General features: G+C 53.9%; 5 protein-coding genes across 5 annotated transcripts; 3 read left to right on the top strand and 2 right to left on the bottom strand.

Moving 5' to 3' along the window:
• Window positions 1-53: 53 nt before the first annotated feature.
• BO94DRAFT_470305 (glutamine synthetase family protein) lies at window positions 54-1,697 on the top strand (the record flags this gene model as incomplete). The annotated part of the gene is made up of 5 exons (XM_025608325.1): window positions 54-489; window positions 535-791; window positions 837-889; window positions 932-1,621; window positions 1,667-1,697. The coding sequence occupies 5 exons, from the start codon at window positions 54-56 to the stop codon at window positions 1,695-1,697; spliced, it is 1,467 nt and encodes a 488-aa protein (XP_025465486.1).
• Window positions 1,698-2,508: 811 nt separating this feature from the next.
• BO94DRAFT_537039 (malate synthase) lies at window positions 2,509-4,472 on the top strand. The gene is made up of 4 exons (XM_025612181.1): window positions 2,509-2,988; window positions 3,046-3,671; window positions 3,734-4,087; window positions 4,163-4,472. Exons 1-4 carry the CDS (start codon window positions 2,628-2,630, stop codon window positions 4,448-4,450), a joined length of 1,629 nt encoding a protein of 542 aa, XP_025465487.1. The 5' UTR covers window positions 2,509-2,627; the 3' UTR covers window positions 4,451-4,472.
• Window positions 4,473-5,275: 803 nt separating this feature from the next.
• On the bottom strand, window positions 5,276-6,055 carry BO94DRAFT_576778 (putative IgE-binding protein; the record flags this gene model as incomplete). The annotated part of the gene is made up of 2 exons (XM_025615155.1): window positions 5,276-5,686; window positions 5,768-6,055. 2 exons carry the CDS (start codon window positions 6,053-6,055, stop codon window positions 5,276-5,278), a joined length of 699 nt encoding a protein of 232 aa, XP_025465488.1.
• Window positions 6,056-6,605: 550 nt separating this feature from the next.
• BO94DRAFT_520847 (beta-glucosidase) lies at window positions 6,606-10,147 on the bottom strand. The gene is made up of 3 exons (XM_025610130.1): window positions 9,379-10,147; window positions 9,162-9,333; window positions 6,606-9,109 (listed from the first exon to the last, which is right to left on the bottom strand). The coding sequence occupies exons 1-3, from the start codon at window positions 9,904-9,906 to the stop codon at window positions 6,678-6,680; spliced, it is 3,132 nt and encodes a 1,043-aa protein (XP_025465489.1). The 5' UTR covers window positions 9,907-10,147; the 3' UTR covers window positions 6,606-6,677.
• Window positions 10,148-11,132: 985 nt separating this feature from the next.
• BO94DRAFT_470394 (HET domain-containing protein) lies at window positions 11,133-13,139 on the top strand (the record flags this gene model as incomplete). The annotated part of the gene is made up of 2 exons (XM_025608332.1): window positions 11,133-12,516; window positions 12,607-13,139. 2 exons carry the CDS (start codon window positions 11,133-11,135, stop codon window positions 13,137-13,139), a joined length of 1,917 nt encoding a protein of 638 aa, XP_025465490.1.
• Window positions 13,140-13,325: the final 186 nt, after the last annotated feature.

Genomic DNA, 13,325 nt, shown 5'->3' on the forward strand with positions numbered 1-13,325 from the left:
GACACGGTGCACACTGGTCGAGTTGACCGTACTCTAGCATCATACTAACCATCATGTCCTACGCTACCCCTCCCTACGAAGTCACCATTGAGAACGTCGCCCACGTCCTCCAGAATGACACGCGAGTCAAGCTAGCCGGCGTTGACGTCGACGGCATGCTCCGCGGCAAGCTCGTCTCCAAGAAGAAGTTCCTCTCCATCGTGGCCGATGGCTTTGGGTTCTGCTCGGTCATTTTTGGCTGGGATATGCACGACCGGACGTATTTCAAAGAACTGGCCATCAGCAACAAGGAAAACGGCTATCGTGATCTCGTGGCCATCCCCGATCTCACCAGCTTCCGTCGCATTCCGTGGGAAAACAACGTTCCGTTCTTTCTAGTCAGCTTTTTTGATCCTGACACAAATGAACCGGTCTGCGCCTGTCCGCGAGGACTGTTGAAGTCCGCCCTGGGCAAGGCAGAGGCGGCCGGGTACCGGGCCATGGCAGGAGGTGTGTGCTTCATTCCTTTTAGGAATATGCTGACATCTTGTATAGCGGAGTATGAGTTCTATCAGTTCCGCGCGCCAGAAACCCACTCGAACCCCGAGCGTAACGCGTCGTCCACGGCCACCTTCCTCAAAGAAAACCCGGTCGAGTCCCTCCCCTCACTCACAGAGGGCATGTTCGGATACAGCCTGACCCGCCCGATCCACAACCAAGACTATTACTATGGGGTCTTTGATGCGTGCGAGCAGTTCAACTGCGAGATCGAGGGATGGCACACAGAGAGCGGTCCGGGGGTCTATGAGGCGGTAGGAGTGGCGCGCGATGGTTGTGGTCCTCGCTGACAGTAGCAGGCACTACAGTTCGGAGAGGCCAGGGAGATGGCCGACAAAGCCGGACTCTTCAAGTGAGTGCATCCAGCTACTCGGGATCAAGCTGACCGCCGTAGATACGTCGTCAAATCCATCGGCACTAAGCATGGCATCACCCCGTCTTTTATGGCCAAGCCACGCGAGGGATTACCTGGAAATAGCGGACACATGCACATATCCCTGGTCTCGAGTGATGGGAAAAACGCCTTTCTCCGCGACACCCCCGATCCCTCTCCCCCGTACCCGGATGTAGCTCATCTCTCTGACCTAGGACGGCACTTTCTGGCAGGTGTCCTTGCTGGTCTTCCAGATATTATGCCCATGGTAGCACCCACGGTGAACTCTTACAAGCGGTTGGTGGAGAACTTCTGGGCGCCAGTTACAGTATCGTGGGGTCTGGAGCATCGGGCGGCCTCGGTCCGGCTGATCACGCCGCCCACCGCGAGCCCGAAGGCGACGCGGCTGGAGGTACGTGTGCCTGGAGCCGATGCCAACCCGCATTTTGTTCTGGCAGCAGTAGTCGCGTTGGGCTGGCGGGGTGTGGAGAAGAAGCTGGAGATTCCTGTGCCCCCTTTGTCTAAAGGCGAGGACATGGGAGGGGACAGCGATAAGGGAGTAAGACTAGCCAAGTCGTTGCGGGAAGCCACGACGGCGTTTATGCGCAAAGACAGTGTCGCACGGGAGGTCTTCGGAGATGCATTTGTGGAGCATTATGGGGGCACGCGGGAACATGAACTGCGCTTGTGGGAGGAGGCCGTAACGGATTGGTGAGTACTTTGTCTGGGTCTGAATATAAGACTGACTATAGACAGGGAGGTGAGACGGTATATCGAGACGGTGTGACCGGATAGAAGGAGCTGTGTACGGGCAGACCACCATAGACTGTTTCGCTGCCTGGTTCTGGTCTGGTCCAGACCGACCACAGGTTGCTGACTTGGGTGGGTGAAGGCAATTGGATCGGAAGGAAGCTGGAAGCTAGAGTGACATTGTCACATGCATTCACACGTGTTAGAAGCTGTTGATAGTTGTTTCATTTGTATAGCATGTGCGAGAATTGCCGCAACAATCACCCGTTTGAAATATATTCAGGGATACAGCAACTCCATCGCAGCATCAAACATCCTCATCCTGCACAGCCGCCACAATCGGAACAAATCGGTCCAACGGAGGGCAGGAGAAGCTCAGGACGGACGGAGCTCTCCACAGGAGTGACGTTGAACCGCGGTTGGGAGGAAGGCTCTCGGGCCTGCGGGGAGTTTAGGAGCTTATCGATACCCTCGGTCCAGCTGCTGCCCTCCAGCTGCCCTCCAGCTGCCCTCCAGCTGCACCTGCGCCAGCATCACCGACCAGCAGCAGCCAGAATCCCGGTCCTCTCCATGGCGGGACCACCATGATATAGGCTGCGCGAATCGATCGAGTAATGCGGCGCCTTATCATGCAGTTGGAATCGGTGGCCGGCGCGCCCCGGGCGGGGCAGTCCTCAATCGGCCGAGTTGGGGTTTTCCGCGGGGAAGTCACGTGGCTGCAACCCTCATTTTGGGTTCGAGCGAGGGCTTATCGGGGTCGGCGAGAGGGAATGGACCGCGGTAGTGAATGGCTTCTGACGTAGTGCAGTGTACATACTTATATCCTCTCCCTCCCATTCCCAATGTCCCTGTTTCTTAGATTTAGAGGTTGTCTGTTGTGTTCTCTTCTTCATACTGGCGCCTATCGGATACCAACCATACCCAGATCGGACATTGGATAACACTGGATAAGATAAGATAAGACACGATGGTTCAAGTCGAGACCCAACTCAAGGACGTCGTCATCCTCGGCTCTGTCAACGCCGACGCCCGCAAGATCCTCACCAAAGACGCCTGCGCTTTCCTCGCCATCCTCCACCGCACCTTCAATCCCACTCGCAAGGCTCTTCTGCAGCGTCGCATCGACCGCCAGGCCGAGATCGACAAGGGACATCTGCCTGATTTCCTGCCAGAGACGAAGCACATCCGTGAGAACGATGCCTGGAAGGGAGCACCTCCGGCCCCGGGGCTGGTCGATCGCAGAGTCGAGATCACTGGCCCTACGGATCGGAAGATGGTGGTGAATGCATTGAACTCGGATGTGTGGACCTACATGGCTGATTTCGAGGGTATCCCCCCCTCCCCCTCTTCGCCCATCACAGAGGAATATATACTAACAAGAGCAGACTCGAGCGCCCCCACCTGGGAGAACATGATCAACGGCCAAGTCAACCTCTACGATGCCATCCGCAGGCAAGTCGACTTCACCCAAGGCACAAAAGAATACAAACTCCGCACCGACCGCACCCTTCCCACTCTCATTGCCCGCGCTCGCGGCTGGCACCTCGACGAGAAGCACTTCACCGTCGACGGAACCCCCATCTCCGGCGCTCTCTTCGACTTCGGTCTGTACTTCTACCACAATGCCAAGGAGCTCGTCGCACGGGGCTTCGGGCCATACTTCTACCTCCCCAAAATGGAATCCCACCTGGAAGCCCGTCTCTGGAACGACGTCTTCAACCTCGCCCAGGATTACATCGGTATGCCCCGGGGTACGATCCGTGGTACCGTCCTCATCGAGACCATCACCGCGGCGTTTGAAATGGATGAGATTATCTACGAACTCCGCGAACATAGCTCTGGTTTGAACTGTGGACGCTGGGATTACATTTTCTCGTTTATCAAAAAGTTCCGCAAACACAGCGGGTTTGTGTTACCCGATCGGTCGGATGTTACCATGACGGTGCCGTTCATGGATGCCTATGTTAAGTTGTTGATTAAGACGTGTCATCGCAGAGGAGTTCATGCTATGGTAGCCCCCCCTATCTTCCCCCCAACACCTACCCGACAGTTAATGCTAATATGAAATGACAGGGAGGCATGGCCGCTCAAATCCCCATTAAGAACGACGCCGCCGCCAACGACAAAGCCATGGAGAGTGTCCGTGCCGACAAGCTCCGTGAAGTGCGTGCTGGCCACGATGGCACCTGGGTGGCACACCCTGCTCTGGCAGCCATCGCATCCGAGGTCTTCAACACGCACATGCCGACCCCGAACCAGCTATTCGTCCGTCGCGAAGACGTCAACATCACCGCCAACGACCTCCTCAACACCAACGTCCCCGGCAAGATCACCGAAGAGGGCATCCGCAAGAACCTGAACATCGGACTTGCCTACATGGAGGGCTGGCTTCGCGGTGTGGGCTGCATCCCGATTAACTTTCTGATGGTACACCTCCCATTCCCCCTTTTCCACCCCCAAACAAACAAATTAAATTAACATACATACTAATACCCAAACCAGGAAGATGCCGCCACCGCCGAAGTCTCCCGCAGTCAACTCTGGCAATGGACGCACCACGGAATCACCACCGCCGAAGGCAAGAAAGTCGACAAGGCATACGCTCTCCGTCTCCTGCAAGAACAAGCCGATAGTCTCGCTTCCAAGGGACCCCAAGGAAACAAGTTCCAACTGGCCGCTAGGTATTTTGCCGGTCAGGTGACGGGCGAGGAATATGCGGATTTCTTGACCAGTTTGTTGTATAATGAGATTTCGTCGGCGGGGGCGGCGGAACCGGCTGCTAAGTTGTGATTTGTTTTAGGGTTGGGGTGGGTGTTTATGGGTTTGTAATTTGCACATGATGGGTATGGATGGATGGAAATATGGAAGTGGGATATAGTAGGCTGGAACTGAATATCTTACGAATATGGATGAATATGACTTTTATCACTTTTTTTTTACCATACAAACCATACTTACACTTTACAACAAGTATCCATCATCAACGTAAATAAAACAGGTCTGACTGCTTGTGTACCTATGAGATTGAGATAACGCTCTATGATAAAGGAAGAGCCTCGCCTTACTCTTACTGTAGGATGTCGTAATTCACGGGTCTTTTGTTATGGTTTCTTAGCCTGGTTTGATTTTAATATGAGGTGTTCGAAATACTGTTATAGTAGGATGAACATGGGTGGTATTTTTTGTTTGTGATAGATACTATGTAGAAAGTGAGGTGTATGTATTCTTCAAATAGAAATCAATGATATTTGTGAGGTGGTAATTAGGAGAGAATGACTTGATTGCGGTTTCTGCTCATCCAAGAAAATGTTCTCACATGAAAGACTCGGAGAACGGGTTGATTGGGAGAAAACAATGGGCTATCTATTATAACATGCATGATTTCTACATGGTTGATTATTCACCGATGAGGAGGTTGACATATTAATGGTATGACGCTTGCAATGAAAGTAATCCATTTAACGGACTCCATGATATTGTCAGTGACTTGACGTGACTGAACTAGCCCCTGAAAATACGAATCATTGCTTATACAAAAACAAACATAAACCCCTAGCCCTAACCACTACCCTTCCCCCTTCCCCCAACCCAACCCAACCCAACCCCAAAAAACAACTAGATATACTCCCAAGCCGCCACATTCCCCCCTCTCCACGCATAAGCCATGGGATCAAACCCCAAACACTCATCCACATTACCCCCAGGCACCGAAGCATTTTTCCAAGAGGCATAAACCTGCCACCTGCCTCCCCCCGACCCAGGCGTCGGGGACGGGGTCACAGATCCCGAAGGCTTGGTGGAAGTAGGCGTCGGTCTGACAGAAACACTACTCGAGGTAGTAGTATTTCCGCGTACCGGACAGGCCATGAACCCGGAGGTGTAGGACCAGCTGCCCGGGGAGCCGGGGGTGTAGGTGAAGGGGCCGGTGACAGAGCCGGGGGGGATGTAGGCGCTGTGGGGAGGAGTGAAGGTTAGGGCGCCGCTGCGGAGGATGTAGATTTGTTGGCCGCCGGGGACGGCTACGGCCTGTTTTCATTCATTCGATGATGTGTTAGTTTGGGGGGACGAGGGGTGATGGGAGGGAGGGGTAAGGGGGGAGGGACGTACCAATCCGTTTCCACCGATCAACACGGTTTCATTTCCAGGAGGACATTCGCCTTCTTGGGCTACGCCGGAGGGACAGTACGATGAGGTGCGACCGCCTAGGTAGAATCGTCCCGAGAAGATGGTTAGTTGGAGGAGGTGGATGGGGGAGCCGGAGCGGGCAGAGGTCACGGTGAAGCCGGTTGAGGTGGATGAGGCGGCGGGGGCAGACGAGGAGGATGTCCCTTGGGTGTGGATTTGGGGGAGGAAGGAGATGGTAGCTAGAAGGAGGGCGAGGAGGTTGATTTTCATTTTTGCTCTTGGTTTGTCTGAGACAAGGTGGTGGTGCTTTGTGTGGGTATAGGATCAAGGCGAAGGGTCAAGGCGAAGGGTCAAGGCGAAGGGTCAAGGGGTGGTGAAAATGGTGGAAAGATACTTATACTGACTGCACATATATCTGTGGCATGCTTCGATGACCCCCTGTGCAGTCATCCGGGGTGATCTCCCACTGGACATCTCAACATGAGCACGTAGTCGATTGTAGGGTTGCACCGTCGGAGAGGGTTTCCACGGCGGGGTTGGCTGCCGCTGGCATGATCTCATGCTTATGGTTGTTGGGAGGGGAAGAGAGAAAAACATGGGCTGCAGAAGCTAATGTTCGGCCTCGCCGTCAAGATTATTGGCCTTCCATGTGATATTACTGTGGCAGAAGCATCAGAATACCTACCTAGGGTTGGTTCTGCATAGTGAGGTACAACCTGGTAGAGCCCTTTGCAGGTCATTCACAGACTCTTCTAGATTTAGAGTACTATCTCCAAATGCATTACATGGCGCTTCAAGTCACTTTGCAACGCCTTAGGCTGGGAGTTCAGCTACATGTACTTTATCAGTCACAGCAATTCATCAATACCACAATATATACAAGAAAGATGAGCTAGTAGTACCCCCGCAAAGGTAAATCCCGCGAACTTTGTCCCACCCAGATTTCGAAATCTCCCTCTGGCATCACCCAATTCTGCTGCCGCACACTCCAATAGCTCAGATCCTTCCTGCTCAGACTCATCCCCACCGTCTGTGCCTCCCCCGGCTCCAGGGCCACCTTGGTGAAGTTGCGCAGCGCCCGCACCGGAAAGTCGATCCTCTCTGGCCGCCGCTCGAGCTTCACCTTGGAACTCTGGTCGTGCACCTCCACCCAGTCGCCCTCTTCGGTCACCTCGTCCGGAAACGACACATACACCTGCACCACCGTCTGGCCTTCCCGCGGCCCCGTGTTGCGCACCTGCACTTCCACCTTCGCCATCTCCTCGTACAGCGATGGGTTGCCGCCCATGCCACCTCCGGCCTCCGACAGCGGTCGCGGCTTGTCATAGCCCGTCGGGTAATGCGTGTAATTCACAGGGGTGGTCCCCTGCAACGATGGCAGATACGGGTAAATGTATTTGGACACCGCATGGAAGCCAGGTGGGAAAAAGATGGATTCGTTCCGCGGCGGTTCCGGATCGTACACCGGCGGCGAGACTGTCGCAGGAGGTCGCGACGCCGGCAGTCGCGATTTCGACTGTAGGGCGCTCACCTGCAGCTCGCCCAGCTCGAACGTCGCGTACGATAGTCCAAAGCCGAATTCAAACCGGGGCGTGATGTTGTGGCGGTCGAAGTACCGGTGATCGATGTACAGGCCATCGCTAAAGTCCACCTGGGGCACCGGGGCATTGGGCTCGTACAGGACCTGCGCGCCCGGTCCATAGTCGGCGAGGCTCTTTCCTACCGTGTAGGGCAACCGGCCGCTGGCATCGACGTCCCCGAACATCACGTCCACCAGCGCGTTGCCACTCTCTTGCCCGGGAATATGGGCGAACAGGACGGCTTCGACTCCTGGAAGATCAATCCAGGACTCGACAACCACCGGCCCAACCGCGTGCACCACCACCACGGTCGGCCCGCCACAGCTGCTGGCGACAGTCTTGATCAACGAATCGCCGCCCTTCTGCAAGAACAGGTTGGTGCGGTCGCCGTTGATGCCGCCCGCGGCGATGTATCCCTCGCCAGAGTCGGCATTCGCGAAAACCAGACACAAATCCTTGTCCGCTGCATCCGCGGGCATCACAGCATTCCGCAGGTATGCCTGCATGTCAACCTCGGTTTCCCAGGCAGTCTCCAACGCTGCCAGCGGACTGACCAGATACGGAAACTCCGCCGTCCCGCTTCCCCAGCCCATGGCCAAGGTTCCCTGGTTGCATCCCCGGTCGGGGCAGGCGTTGGGTCCGGCGGCCGGACCAGCGTCGTCGCCATACACGCCTATCCGATAGGCACCGCCGGACGGGCTCGCAGGCCGGCGCGACAACGGGAGGATGTTCTTGTCGTTCTTCACCAATACGATACCCTCCGCTGCCACCTTGCGGGCAATGATCGCGTGCGCGCTCTCGCCTTGCCCCTGGGCATCAATAAACCGGTTCACAACACCAAAGGCTTCATCGTCGGGAGACCCTTGGTGGAACCATCCAACCTCGTCGTTGGTCCACGACGAGAAATTGGGGCCACCGTCGCCCTCGGGAGGAGGACGTGCCCACAGATCCTGGCCGAGATGGTACCAGGCCGCTACAATACGCGTCACCATGTCGTTCAATCGGTCCATGGGGACGGACGTGTTCATCACTGCCCGTGTCAACTCGGGGCCCCATAAAGATTTGCCGTCCGCCCAGTGAAGACCGTCGCCTGGCATGCTCATGTCCAGACCACCCACGGCGCTATTAATGCCCGACCGCTGCGCCAGCCAGTCCGACTGGACGAATCCTTGGAAGCCCAGCTCGTCCTTGAGAATGCCGTTCAGCAACTTGCTATTCTCACACGCGTGGCTGTTGTTCACCATTTGGTACGCACACATAACGCTGGCGACATCGGCCCGGATACTTTCGGCAAACGGCCACACAAATACCTCGTGCAGAGCGCGATCGCCGATATTCGAAGACATGGCGGTGGAGATGCCCCACTCGAATGGCTGTCGAAAGTGTTCCTGCTCGTTCAGAATGTAATGCTTGGCTGTGGCCATGACCCCGCTGCTCTGGATGCCACGGATGGTCTCCGCAGCAGCCACACCTTGCAGCACAGGATCAGAACCGAACGACTCCCAGTTGCGGCCGCCTGCCGGCATCATACCGAGGGAGCCCATGGAAGGACCCAGCAGAACGTTGACACCCTTTATCCGAGCCTCCTGTCCCAAAGCCACACCACGATCCCGTATCAGGTCTCGATTCCAGGTCGCTCCGGTCGTAATCCCGGCGGGAAAGGCCGAGATGAGGTCCGCATAGCGTATTCCGAGAGGGCCGTCCTGGAGACATAACGAGGGGAACTTGACCAGTTCCGCGGAGCCTAAGCTGTCAGCATAATCCAGCATCATCCATGTTCATCTGGTATGGTATACCTGTATTCCCGACACAAAGCCCCATCTGCCAGCCAATGCCCGTTGTAATGTTGATCTTTTCCATGAGGGTCATCTCTCGGACCAGCGCCTCTGCCTTTCGGTAATCTTCCGCCCATTCCTCGAGGGCTCCTCCCTTGGGAGTCGGAAACCAAGACTCTGCCGGAGTCAAGTCCTACTACCGTCAGCATACGCTTCACACGAACTCTGTGTAACCCACTCGTTCAGTGTCATCCCCTGACCAGGCCACGTTCAAAAATGCCCACACCATCATGCCCAGGGCGACGAAGATGACGACCAGCGTCCGCCAGAACCACCGGGAATAGTAGTACGCCCGCCATCCGGTGCGGGGGGTATGTCTCTTGAAGGACGGTCGTCGTCGATGCCCTTTTTTCTTGACGACGTAGTCCTGGTCGTCACTATCGTCGGTGAGTTCGTACTGCCTCGCTGCGGCCAGCAGCTCCTGTTCCGCCTCGGTAATACTGTCTAGATAAGCTTCGACGTCGGTGGATCGGCGGTTGTAGGCGTCGACATGGCTGGACTTGGTGTTGTTGACACGGCGCAGCTTGTGAGTGTCGTCATCGGGATCGGAGAGGTCAGAGAGGGAGAAGGTTTCGGAGTAGCGACGGTCGTCATGGACCTCCTCGGGGATGGTCTCGTGCAAAGGGGTGTAGCGCTGCTGCTGAGAAGACTTCCTGCCAGAGGAAGATTTGTCGTGCTTGAACTGATCCCGAAAGGGGAGCGGCATGGTGCCTTATGAAAAGGAGTGCATCGAGATAGAGGAGGAAGCAAGCGAAGGAGGAATGCGGATGGAGGTATGGACGGAGTACGCCCAGGCAGAAGGCAGAAAGGGGAAGAGCGTGGAGAAGCGGGCATGAAAAGAGTAAGGATGCGAGGCCATTCAAGCTTCCCGACCTGCCGCCCGCCAATCACGGGCCTTACATCACCCGGCTGACGACGGCGGTCGATGGCGATCTGGCCCGTCTGGCTTCCTTCCGACTTCCCCCATCCCCATCCCCATTCCCCCATTCCCCATTCCCCAGTCTAATGAAGCTAAATAACGGTCGGAGATTTGCTCACCTGTTTATACTTTATGGTTAACACTTTTCATCGCTGCACCAGGTGTTCCAGATCCGATGGAAATGCTGCGGATCCACCGACATGCCACACAACCCGCCGAAATTGCTGTGGGACGAACCCACATGATGCCACTCAGGCACCAGCAATCAGCAGATGAAATCCCTCGACAACATAATCAATATAGTGTGGACGGCTTTGCAGTTCTCGCCAGCATTACATCGATCGATCATGGGGACAAGGCATTCGCGAATACCTCTCGCTTCATGTGTCTAAAACTGAATGGCAAATGGCTTGCTCTAAAGTGGGAGATTCCCGTAGCATGGTCCGACAGCTACGGATCCTACGGCTTGTATAGAGGAGACACCCTACGAAGTTGATGAATTCGGATCCTCTTGCCTCTATACAAAAGGGGTGAATGCATCTTTATTACCATCATCAGTCCATATGTTTCATTAAACATGGGATTTCGATCATCCAAAACACCTGCATTCGATCCGGTCACCAAAATATATCTTCGGTCGGCATTAGTCATGTCTTTAACTGAACAGATGCCTGGATATATCGATGTCTCTTCCAAGTGCTCCTACTGGACATGTGGAGGGAGTACTAACCGTTGCATGCTGGAGAGACGGTGCGAAAGGAGCCAATAAAAGGGAATTCGGCCTAGCCTCACTCTCGCACCTCCTTCAGCCTTACCCCGCCTGTCAATGTTTGCTTCAAGGCTGAGACCTCGCTATGTCTTTCCCTTCGCCAGTGATTCAAGTAACGGAGCCGGCTTACTGTTGTGTTTCTAGTAACAGTACGGACGGCTCTTACGACCTAACGACGCAAGCTTCTCACATGTTTAGAGCTTTTCTATACACACCGTGGTTTGTATCTTGAACAGGACTCGACATGGACGCCTACGATTACGATCCCTTGAATCTCGAAGGTCCCTCTGCTCGACTTCTCCTGTTATATGGCGGCGAATGGTTCGATAAGCTAGAATGCACCCTCATGCAGGCCTGGTTTGACGGCAATGAGGCTTTGTCTTATGAAGCGTTGTCATATACCTGGGGCGATGGCGAAAAGCCGAATCGAATTAAGATAGACGGGAAATGGCTTCCTGTCACAACCAATCTATTCGACGCCCTTACGCATCTGCGTTACCCAACAGAGCCTCGAATTCTATGGGTCGATGCTGTGTGTATCAACCAGAACGACACCAGAGAGCGGGGCCACCAGGTTCACCAAATGAGGAATATATACTCTCGAGCGGAACGAGTCATCTTCTGGTTGGGTCCAGGAACAAGTGAGACGAATGCTATTCTGTACTCCCTATACGAGCTGGAACAGGAAAGTCTCCATCATGGATCGTCCAGAAACTGGAAGCTCACAGATGAGCGTTGGAGAGATCTATGGTCATATCTTATGCGTCGTAGACACCCGGATCTATTGGAGATGCAGAAGACAGGGATGAAGCTGTTGTTGGATCGGCCTTGGTTCCGACGAGTATGGATTGTGCAAGAAGTTGCCAATGCTCGAAGTGCTCTGGTTTGCTGCGGCAGCCGGTCGGTGTCAGCGCTTTTCTTCGCTCTGGGACCCTTGCTTACGGAAGTCGAGCCAATGCCGCACTGTCAAGCCATCTTGGATCTAATGCCCGGCCCTGCAAGGAATCATTCTTGGTGGAGTAGACGGCAAGATCTTCATACACTGCTTTGCAAATCCAGGCACAGCGAAGCAAAAGATCCCAAAGATATGATATATGGCTTGCTTAGCATTGCCTCAGACATGCAGAGCACCAATGAAATACAAGTGGATTACAATAAATCCGAAGCGCAAGTTGTCGCTGTCGCTTTTTCCTTTTTCTATCATGACCTATTCCCAAACCATTTTAGCGGAATGTCTCAGTTCGTGGCCAATTTAGACATCCTCGACGCTCGATGTCTCTTGACATTCGTACAAAGCTTCAACTTCAATAGCGATTTAGGTCTCCTAGAGGAAAGAAAAGTCAGGGCCATGATCGCAAATGATATTTCTTTCAGCGCAGCAAGAAACTGGTGTCCAGAAGAAGCGTTGTCCCGCCTTTTCGAAGAGCACGCAAGCGGCATAAGCATGACACGAGGTCTTGTTCGGATACTGACCTACCATTCCAATAATAGCTCAAAATGTCGCACAAAAGCACCCACGTTACCCAACGAACGTTTCTCAATAGCAGCCGAATGCTCGAAACGGCATAGAGAAATGATTATCAATTGCCTGATCCAGCATTACCCCGATTGCTTTATCATCACCGATCGTCTTGTTGGAACCCTGGCGGTGGGGTTTGGCATTACATTGCTTGAACTATTCACCGAAAGTTATTTCTCTCCAACATGGGGCAATGGAGATAACTGCGGAGAAGAGATACTGGAATGTATACTGAAACAGTGTCCAAAGCAGACTACCATCCCCGATCCAGAAGTCGTTATGCTACTGGCCCGGTTTTTCAGCGCTGGCCTGATGTCACTATTCTTGGACAAGTATGGAGATGATATCGCAATTTTCTCGGTCATCCTTGAACAGGCAGCGGGTAACACAAAAGACGGAGGAAAGATGGTTGAACTTCTTCTTCGGCGACAAAGCGATGAGATCATGATAAGTGAGGATGTGGTCATCGCAGTCGCGAACAACAGATACCAAGGAAAGGTGATTATGGAGGTTCTCTTGGAGCAACGAAGTAACAAGGTGGAAATCACCTGGCCCATATTAAAGACCGTCATGGACAATGACAAGGATGGGTTGCATATTTTGAAGCTCCTTCTTGAAAAGCGACGGTCCGATACATTAATCTTTGAGCATTTTATGCGGGATTGTCGAACTCGTACCCCGATTGGGCAAGCCGTCTTCGAATTATTGGATTATCAATCACACACTAGTTAACTAGTTAACTAACTAACTTAATTGCTTAGCTAAGAGAAGCATATCAAAAGAGAAACCGGGAGATCTGGGGCTGAAATGGTATTGCTGCGAAGGTGACTCGTTATGTACTAGTAGTAGTAATAGTCAATAACCAAATACAGTCAGTCACCTTTCCTGGTGGCCCAGCTATACAAGCACGTTTGCCAC

The sequence above is a fragment of the Aspergillus sclerotioniger genome (genome assembly GCF_003184525.1).
Source record: "Aspergillus sclerotioniger CBS 115572 chromosome Unknown BO94scaffold_21, whole genome shotgun sequence".
Lineage (NCBI taxonomy): Eukaryota > Fungi > Ascomycota > Eurotiomycetes > Eurotiales > Aspergillaceae > Aspergillus > Aspergillus sclerotioniger.

What these genes read in the sequence shown, in the direction of transcription:
- BO94DRAFT_537039 (XM_025612181.1), top strand. Translation starts at nt 2,628, where the DNA reads ATGGTTCAAGTCGAGACCCAACTCAAGGACGTCGTCATCCTCGGCTCT. An exon ending in CTACATGGCTGATTTCGAGG is followed by an intron (nt 2,989 to 3,045) that starts GTATCCCCCCCT and finishes TAACAAGAGCAG; the next exon opens with ACTCGAGCGCCCCCACCTGG. An exon ending in TCCCGATTAACTTTCTGATG is followed by an intron (nt 4,088 to 4,162) that starts GTACACCTCCCA and finishes TACCCAAACCAG; the next exon opens with GAAGATGCCGCCACCGCCGA.
- BO94DRAFT_520847 (XM_025610130.1), bottom strand. Translation starts at nt 9,906, where the DNA reads ATGCCGCTCCCCTTTCGGGATCAGTTCAAGCACGACAAATCTTCCTCT. An exon ending in CAGGGGATGACACTGAACGA is followed by an intron (nt 9,334 to 9,378) that starts GTGGGTTACACA and finishes TGACGGTAGTAG; the next exon opens with GACTTGACTCCGGCAGAGTC. An exon ending in GCTTTGTGTCGGGAATACAG is followed by an intron (nt 9,110 to 9,161) that starts GTATACCATACC and finishes CTGACAGCTTAG; the next exon opens with GCTCCGCGGAACTGGTCAAG.